General features: G+C 46.2%; 1 protein-coding gene across 1 annotated transcript in view; it reads left to right on the top strand.

Moving 5' to 3' along the window:
* Window positions 1-9,528, top strand: part of COL27A1 (collagen, type XXVII, alpha 1) — a gene marked incomplete at its 5' end in the record, with an annotated part of 139,000 nt that overhangs the window by 64,369 nt on the left and 65,103 nt on the right. Inside the window, 6 exons of the mRNA XM_009077373.1 lie at window positions 4,067-4,120; window positions 4,836-4,889; window positions 5,045-5,098; window positions 7,068-7,121; window positions 7,430-7,483; window positions 9,381-9,425. Of these exons, the coding sequence (XP_009075621.1) occupies window positions 4,067-4,120; window positions 4,836-4,889; window positions 5,045-5,098; window positions 7,068-7,121; window positions 7,430-7,483; window positions 9,381-9,425 (315 nt within the window). The remainder of the gene's footprint in view (window positions 1-4,066; window positions 4,121-4,835; window positions 4,890-5,044; window positions 5,099-7,067; window positions 7,122-7,429; window positions 7,484-9,380; window positions 9,426-9,528) is intronic.

The raw sequence follows: 9,528 nt of genomic DNA, 5'->3' as shown, positions 1-9,528 counted from the left end.
GCTGTGTGTAAATGGCTCCTGTCATGAGAACTATCCTCCTACAGGTATTCGACTGTAGGATTTATTTAGTCTGAACGAGTGGGAGGTGCAATCATTTGTTGCTGGCTCTGATTGCTCAGGAGGGCAGTGGAAAATGGCCACTGAGTGTATTCTCCTCCTCCTGTCAGATGTTTTATTCTCTTGTTAGATGTTTGCTTTTAGAGAAGGATTTAGCAGCCCAAAACTGCACAGGGGGGAAGTAGTGTCAAGCCAGTTGATTCAACTCTCTTTATATTATAGCATCTCTTTGCCAGGGCTTCTGTGTCTGCAGTTTCAGTTTCTCCACTGCACTGCCTTTTCACTTCTGTAGAGGGGAAGGACAGAGGAAGAGAAAGGCTTTTTCTTTTGGAGGAGCTTAAGCCATTGTAGCTGATTTCTTGACTCAACACCAGTTCTTAGAGCACACGGACTCTTCTGACTGCTTCTTCGAATAGATGGTTTCATATCTTGAGAATCACCAACATTTAAATCACTGTTTAGCAAAATTAACCTTCCTGGATATTAGAGTCTCCATCACTTTGCACAAACTGCTCTGTTTACACCAGTGTTTCCCCAGCCACTGCTGTCACAGTAAACAAATGGTTTTCAGCTCTTCCTGGAGTCATCCTTACAGTACTACTGAGCACAGAATTATCCCTTCTCCCCGATAATTCCATGCTCCTGAGGTACAGGAAACCTTTTCTTTGACTCCCTAGCTGCCTCTCCCTATCTGATCCAGGCCATCCTGCCTTCCTGAGGGTGGCTTGAGGAAGATTTATTTGGATCTCTGCAATGTCCTCTTAAACTCTGCTGCCTTGTACAGATTTGTCTTTCTGTAGCTGAGACAGGTTCCTTTCCCCCAGCAACACTCAGATAGATGCTGGTAAAGCCTGAGCATGATGATGTGGTAGCTGCACGGTGCATGTGGACACGTCACTGGGGCTGCCACCTCATTCCACCTGGGAGAAGGTCCTTGCATCACACAGCAGAGGCCAGGTGTGAACCAGAATAAGGGGCAACATCCCACTGCTCCTGCAGAAATCACATCTTTGCACCTAACAGCTAGACAGGCAAATCCAGAGTGCAGCAATCCCAGCCAGTCCCTCCTGCATCCCCCATCACAGCTTGGTACCACAGGATTCATGATGTTTTTATAGCTTGAGTTCTCCCAAACATGGGTCATCCTTCTCTTTCCATTTCTGTGTTTTCATGAAGGCAAGGAGAGGGAGCAGAGAGGGTTGATCTGTTCTTACAGGCAGAAGTGGAATTACTGTATAACCCTGAAATAAAGAGTGGCCTTGAGAAGACCACGTGGGGTGATGAGTGCAGGGAAAAGGTGGAGGAAGTGGAGGAAATCCCAGCTACTTGTTCACATAAAGGAGTTTTATGAATCAGGACATCTGTAACTGGTGAAGGACATGGCTCAGGCAAATACCTCTGGAGTTGTGCAGTGTTAGCTCCCTTTGCATTGCTAAGCAGAAAGTCTTGGGAAAAGAGATGTCCAATCAAGGGCAAAATGAGGGAGTTTTGTGCACAGTGACCTCCTCTGTGTCCCACAGACAGCAAACACCCCTCACAGCTGCAGATTGGTCCCGTCCCTCACAGCCCCTTTCTGTGGCAGTGTGGGGTTACAAAGGGCCTCAGGGTTTCTGGAGCTGCATTTTTTTTTATAGGTGAAACATGAAGCACAGGCAACATCCCATGGGCAGAGCCTGTTTGTAATTTCAGATTCTACATTCCTTCTCCTTCTTCCCGTGAGCAAAGTCCTTGCAGAACCATTTCGTCATCTCAGCATTGCTTTTTTTAATAATAAACATGCCTGACCTCATTCCTCTGTATTTTTTTCCCTCACATTAAGGACACAGACCCCAAGTCATAGTTCCAAGGCAGGTGAAAGGCAATGCCCTAGTCCTCAGTTCTGGTGGAAGATATTAACTGCAGTAGACAAATCATTTGTGCCATGGCATTTTGCTGTGCTATCACGATAGCATGTACATGTCTTGCATGGAGCCCAGATAAAGAGAAGAGATATGTTTTGTCTTCCCTGGTTCCTTCTTACCCTCTCTAATGGCCATTTCTCAGAACTGTTTGAAAACTGGTTTCCATATCATGCCATCACTATCTCACTTTGCATAAAGATCAGCGATAAAGGTTTGTTCCTGCCTTTTGCTATGCTCAGGAAACTCTTTTCTTATAGTAGTCATTCCTTAATGTCCAAGTATTTCTTCCAAAACAGTATTTCAATGGCCACTTATACTGTCTGGTTAGAAAACCACTTAATAAAAGGAATCATCTTTCTTTTTTGACTGTCAGGATAGATGATAAAGACAAACCTCAGAGCTAAACTCTCGCTTTCCAGACAAGCTGTTTTCCTGCTGTTTTCTGTCAGGAGCCAGAATTAAGCCTTGGACTAGATAAAATAAGTATAAAATTGAGAGAAGATGAGAGAAATCTGGAGATGAGCTGGGTCATACTGTAGTTTTTTTGCCATCTCTATTGTATCTAATACTTGTGGCTCATCCGAACGGAAGCTGTGTGAAGAGCTGATTGTTTCCATTTGGCATTGCCAAAATAAAAAAGTAGATGGAAAATAGTCTAGAAGAAACAAAATGTTGGTTATTTGACTCAAATTAAAATAGTTTAGGTTAAAAACTAAATGAGTTTAACATTTTTCAAGAGCAGCATTTTCATTTTGCTGTATAAAAGATTTGTTTTGAAGATGGTTCAGTGAAATGTTCTGGGAACATTTACCCAAACATTTAAGCAAATTTAGCATGAATCCATGAAATGTTTCCATCACTGAATCTGCACAGTTTTTAATTTTCTTCCCCAGAAATTGCCTTTGAAAAGTCTTTCTCAACTCCAGCCTTAACCATCCCCAATTTCATTATCCCCTGCGTGTCACTGAAGTAGTTACGATTATTTCAGCTCTCTGATAACAAGTGGGTGGTTTTTCTGGAGTGAAATAGACTTCCTCTGTCATCTCTCTGTAGACTTTGGCTCTGTTGCAGGCCTCCATATGTCTTCCATGTGGATGGACTATGTTTAAACATATAGCATTCTGGTATGGCTCATTCCCTTGTTGGGAAGCCAAGTTCAGAGGCATGTGCTGTGCATGGGACAGAGTTCCTCTGACAGTTATTTTTGTTGGGCCTTGTCATTGTACCAAGTTTTTATAGTCATTCCTCCTTTGACTTCCCAAGTAGAATTTTCCTTTCTCTACCCCATCATTGACTCATCCTTTGTTTAAGTAAATCTCTAAATAGTTGAGGCTGGCAAGGGCATCAGGAGGTCATCTGGTCCAGCAAGCTGCTTACAGCAGGACTAAGAGGCAATGCAAGGTACCCAACTGGTCTTCAAGGTACCTCACTGCTCCTTGGAAAACCTTCAGGGATACTCGTTTTCTCCCCAGAGAGTCAGGATCTGTTATGATGGTACAAAAAGGAGGAGGAAAAAGACAGCTTGGTTAGGAAATATTGTCAAGGCTGGGCTCCCTGTCCCAGTGAACCCCAGCCTGCCCCTCTCAGGGAATCTCAGCCTAGATATTGGCTGTGAGATATGGTACTAAAGCCTTACTGGAAGTTCCTCTTGTTTTCATCTAGAGAGGATTGGTGTTGGATGCCAGCACTAGGATACGCTCGGAGAAACCCTGAGGATTGTTTTCTTTTCTACAGAGCCTTATGAGAGAAAAGGTCCATTCATTCATTGAAAGCTAAACTAGCTCTTCTGTTCAGCTGAATTTTAACACTTCACCACCTTCACGGTCGCTGTTAGCCAGAGGAATGTTGTCTCTCTTGCAGCTTCTATAGATACACAATACCCGGGAACCCATAATTTTCTCTCTCCTGCAGTTTCTTTTCTCACTTTAGGATCAATGTTGGGCGATACAAGCTTTGTTCAGGATTATTGTTACACTCAATATGATCTGCAGCTTGCCAACAGTTTTGAGTAGAGCTGGTGCTGAGACTTTTGCCATGCATCTAGCACTGACCTGAGTGTTTTGGCTGTTGCTGTTGCCTATTTTAACTCTCTGGTGATGTGTACCCAGGGTGATCAGGGAAGAGCAGGTGTTCCAGGAGATATCGGCTTCCAAGGAGACAAGGTAAATGTTTTTCTTCTCTCCACCATTCTTTTCCCCTTACGTAGTACTATGTGTGGCCACCAGCTTTCTCAGCTCATCCTAATCCATGAGGAGCTGGAACTAGCTGCATCCTGCTGTCAGGTTCCCCTGCAGGACAGTTCCCATTTGGGGTATGCTGTGCCTTTCTAAAATTCATGTCAATATATGGATTTTGTTGTTACACATAGCAGAACCAGTTCTGCTGGGAGCTTTCTGTACAGGGGGCCGTGTCTTCTTGCAGAAATGGGAAGTGATGGGATTGATGGGGATGGTGTGACTGTGTGTGGTCCAGAGACTGCAGACTCAGAGGTTTTGTCTGCTCAGTGCGACAACCTCAGCCCTGACCCAGGGAAGCACTTACTGCCCTGTATAACTTCTGAGCAAACGACTTCTCCCCTGTGACTACAACATGATACTGACTGTGGCTGACAAATGTTGTACATAGCACTGCACTGGAGCCTAAATGGCTCTGAGCCATGGCCAACTGCAGCAGCTTGTGTGTTCTTTGGGGCTAAATTCAGCCCCAGCTTTAGCAGAAACATCTCTCTGACATTAGTACATCTGTCCCAGCTCCACACAGGGCTGAGTTCAGCCCTTAGGAGATGCTTTTCTCCAGCAGAGGAGCTGAAGCCTGGGGAATTGGTATTTCTTTGATGCTTCATTGCGTTTTCTGAAAAAAAAAATGTGTCTCTCTCAGGGCAGCCAGGGTTTGCCTGGGGTCCCTGGGGCACGAGGGAAAGCAGGTCCCCTGGTAAGTAAGCAAGCATCCTCTGCTTCCTAATCTCCCTTTGTAGAGGATCCATGCCCAGCTGGAAAGACAGCTTGGCAGGGGTGTACTGTTCTTCACAGGAAAGCCAACAGCCAGGAACCAGCTCACTTTTCTCCATGTTTTTCTGATTTCTGCAGGGAAAAGTCGGTGACAAAGGTCCGGTCGGGTTTCCAGGACCACCTGGTCCTGAGGTATGTCCCACCAACTCCTTCTCACATCTTTCCTTTCTTTGGTAACTTCTACCCTGTTCTTTCTTCAGCAACCCCAGATGATAACACCTCTCTCCTGTTGTGTTTTGCCCCTGCTTACTCAGTGTCCGCAGCTCCCACCCCAGTGAGCATCAGCTCTCTGATAAACACCCCGGTGGCACTTTAGAGGCTGTCAGAGATGTTGACCTCCTTTCCCCACAGGAGCTTTTAGCTCTCAAGCTGTGTACAGACAGGCCCACACAGACAGGGATTTGGTCAGGAGGCATATGCATGTCACTGTTGCTAATTCCTATGGAAAGCAAGAGCCTAACGGTGCTCCCACATGGGCACCTGGCCCGGTGGAGGGAAGGGACAGCTGCCACCACTGCTGTTCCTCATGACACCTGGGCTCTGATACACTCACCAGCCCAGAACTGGGGGCAGACCCTTAGCAGGAGATGGGCAGATGAGTTGCTTCAGGACAATGAGTCTACAAATGTCGAGGCATCCTAATGCTGTGCTGTAGGATTTACAGTTATTTAATGAATCAAGGTCCACTTCTGTTCAAACTGGGAGATGGAGAAAACTGTCTATCACCTTCTGACCACCCTGCACTCAGATTTCCTGATGTCCAACTTCCTTTCTAAGCCTTTTTCTTCTGATCTTCCTGTGCAAGTAACAGCTTGTTCAGATCTTGTTCAGAAAGCTCAGTCCCCAAAGGTTGTCCCTAACCTGGCAAACAGCATGTCACAACCCATCACCACTCACATCTTTTCCTTTTTTAACACCTTGGCAGACACTCAGGACAAAGCAAAACATCCTATCATTTTGCAGAAGGATGATCTCAAGCCTAGAAAAGTGAAGGGATCTTCCAAAACACATGGGAAAAGTCAGTGATGTCCTGGAATAGAGCCCCAAACTGTCTCCCAGCCACTGGCCAGTCTCTGTGGACATTGGTCTTTCTACTTCCCATGTTCTTCTCTGGCCCTTTTCTTTCTTAACTGCTTTTGTGGGGCAGAACACTAATGTCTTGAATCTTGCATCTCTTGACACCTAGTCTCCTCCTTCCAGCCTAGGGCTTTACTTTGGTACTAGGATACAATGGGAGGTGACTGATGATGAGGTAGGAAGGATCAGGATAGGTTCATGACCCACTCTGCATCTTGTGGTTTCCTGGTTTTGACTTCCACTTTTTGTTATAGATATAATTGAGTGGGTTTTTTTCAGTTTTTCCCCAACAAAATGCCACATAAAGTTGAAAAAGCCTCTTATTTCCTTTACTAAAAAATAGTCACAGTGACACCTTCAATGCAGGATCAGCTTCCCCCAGCACGTTGTCATTTTGTGTCCTCTCTAAGCAACCAGACCCATCTGTAAGATGCTAGAGAGCCACTTGCAGCACAACTGATGGTCTGTTTTCCCTTCCTCGGTGCTCTGGCATGCTGCAGGGTCTGGGAGGGCTCTGGGCTGAGTGCTGCCACTGAGCAGTCATTCCTTGCTGTTGCTATTGGAAGTAACCAGAGGTTCCTTTGTTTCCTCAGGAGGGGCTGGTGGGTGGAGAGGAGCTGCTGCCTGGCTGATGGCAGCAGCTAATGAGCACGTCAGCACCTTTCCTAATTCCTCTCCTGCTTCCCCGTGTCACCGAGGCGTGCGGCTCACCTCTCGGAGCTCTGAGATTCTGCACTGACTCACAAAGATTCATTAAACCCCACATTGCTGTTTTCAGCTGTGTGATGACAGGGAGGCCCTTGCTGCAATAAATCCTGTAAGAAGATGGACCTAAAGGGAGGGAAAGGCTGTTCTTCCATCAAACCCATAGCTCCGTTGCCGTGTCCCGTTCCCAAGCCCACACATGGACACTGGCAGCATGTAACACATCATGTCCCTCAGCCTTTAGCTGAAACTCTCACAGGGGCTGACACTGGCTGCACAATTGCACTTATGCATCCTGACTATTCCTCATTTTCTTCAGGGCTTCCCAGGTGACATTGGCCCACCAGGAGAAAACGGTCCTGAAGGTCTGAAGGTGAGTGGAGCAGAGACTGCAGCTCTGTGTGGGGTGGGAAGCAGCCAGGGAAAACAAAGTGGTGGGAAGGGGGGAAGAGAGAAAACCCTGGAGATCCCTACAGATTGTCCTGGCCAGCGTTTCAGCTCGGTGTGTTTGGCTTGAGGTCCCTCCAAGTTCAGCGTTTTCTTTTTTTTCAGTTTTTTTTCTGTAACAAAATTGACATTGGATGATGTCCCGTGGCTGTGAAAGAGACTTTCTCATTTTAATTGCCCTTTTGGGCTTATGTTTCTATTTTCTGAGTATCTTTCCCTTTGGCTCTTTCTCAGGGAAAGCCAGGAGCACGAGGTTTACCTGGGCCAAGAGGACTGCCTGGACAAGAGGTGAGTGTCCTCAGCCCAAAAGCAGATTGGATTTAAAGAATAACATTGAATTTAGTAGAGTAATGCATGCTGAAAATGTGTCCATGGCTTGAAATCCTCTGGTCCCTCTGAATCTGGAAGCAGATGCTTATATTTGGTAGACAGAAACCTGCAGAAGATTCTGTGATCTTTGCTAGCAGTCACTGCTGGTATCTGCTGACCTAAACTCTGCATTGCCTTTGCTTTTAAAGCCTGTTCCCCCACCCTGAGATGAGTGTTAATGCCCTTTCCCTGCACATCCCTTGCACAGACATGACCTGACCTGGCTTTGCTTTCTACCCCTTTAAAGTGTGTTTTCTTTCAGCCTTGAGACCTGAAGACTCCTCCATTCTCTCACACAGAGCAACATCCCTCTGTACAAAGCCTGCAGAAATGGGAACTGCTGCTCTGTAGAGATTCATTAGCCTCAGAGCTTGGAGTTTGCACTTACCACTTCACATTAGAACTTAAAGCTTCTTCCACTCAGTCCTTAAGAAGGGACAGTTGTCATTGATTTAATTGTTCTGGAGCTGCAAATCCATCATAGCAGCAGCAAAGGAGGTCCAAGGGCTCTGTTTATCCTGTTGTAACTCCAGTGCCTTTGGTGTAGTTTCCTCTCACTTAGGCCAGTGTAAGCTGTTTGTCTGGAGCCATGAGACATTGTGTAAATAACACTGAGCACACGCATGGGCAGGAGCTCGTTTTAATAGCACTAATAATTCTTAACTTTTTCTGGGAACTCTTCTGCTTGTTCTCTAAATGGGATTAATGCAAATTAGCTCATTTATTTGCATTGAAATAGGAAAAAAAAATTATTCCAGGCCATTTACAAAGGGAATCGAAGCCCTGCATTCCAGGATCAGGCAGGCATGACCAAGCTGCCTTCAATTTACTCTAGTTAGTGAGTGTAAAAGTAAGACCAAAGACATGGACATGGAGTTCGACGCAAGCTGCGCCGAAGGACTCTGAGTGTGCACCAGAGCGTAGCGCGGTGCCCTTATTGCTGCAGCTATCCCAGGCACTGGGGCAGGGCTCTGGATTACATCAGACTGGAAATGTGGCATATTGTAGGTGGCTCATCTGAGCTCGCTGAGCTGAGTTCCTGACTCCCAGTGCCATCCTCGGCCCTCCAGTGCCCCTTCATTACCGCGGCTGACCACCGAAACGAGAGCAGCTGTGGCTGCCAAGGGTGCTGCTAATTTCTCTCTTGGCAGTTGGTTTTAGACACTTGAGATAATTTTTGTGAAGCTTAATTGAAGGTCTCCTAGAAACTGTAGATCCGATCCTATCGCATTGGAAATTGGTGTCGAGCCAAGGGAGAGGACCGAGCCCAGTTGCTGTGTGAGACTTTGCTCCATCCTGCAGCATGTGTCGTTCCCATTTGAAAGCAAAAGGGAAACCTTCATACAGTTGCCAAATGGTTCTGTGGGAAATTTTGCAACACCCTTTTTTTGGGGGGAGGGGGGAAGAAAGGAAAAGAGGAGAGAGTTCTCCAGCATTCACATCCCTGCCAAATCAAATGAAGCAGAGTCATGTCAGCATGTCCAGGGTACCCTACAGGCCAAATCCAGCCCGTGATAGACCAAATCAACTGGTGTTGCCTTGATCAAATTTTGGATGGCCTTTACTGGCAGGACACGACTGTAGTAGATGTTTCTTCCTGGGATGAGGAAGGGAGATGAGAAACCTCAGGGATGCTGAGCTGCCTGCTCTAAAATACAGAAGGACTCAGTTGCTACAGTGTCAGCAGTTAAACGCAGGCTGAGCACACAGTCTGTGTTTAGCTGCTGCTCATACTGCAGATATTTCGTTCATGCTGCATGGTGAGTCCAAATTTTGTTGCTACTTTGTCTTTTATTTTAATTTCTTTTCACCTCAGGGAGATGAAGGACCCTTAGGACCACCAGGAGTCCCTGGGCCAGAGGTAGGTTTCAGTCATTTGCTCAGTTATTACCAGCTCTGATGACCCTGCACTGGAGTTGTAGTTAAATTAACATGAAGCTTCAAACCTCCTGGTTTGGGAAGTA

Source organism: Acanthisitta chloris, unplaced genomic scaffold (assembly GCF_000695815.1).
Source record: "Acanthisitta chloris isolate BGI_N310 unplaced genomic scaffold, ASM69581v1 scaffold3966, whole genome shotgun sequence".
Taxonomy (NCBI): domain Eukaryota; kingdom Metazoa; phylum Chordata; class Aves; order Passeriformes; family Acanthisittidae; genus Acanthisitta; species Acanthisitta chloris.
Note: the sequence above shows the minus strand (reverse complement) of the source record. Positions and strands in the feature narration are given on the sequence as shown.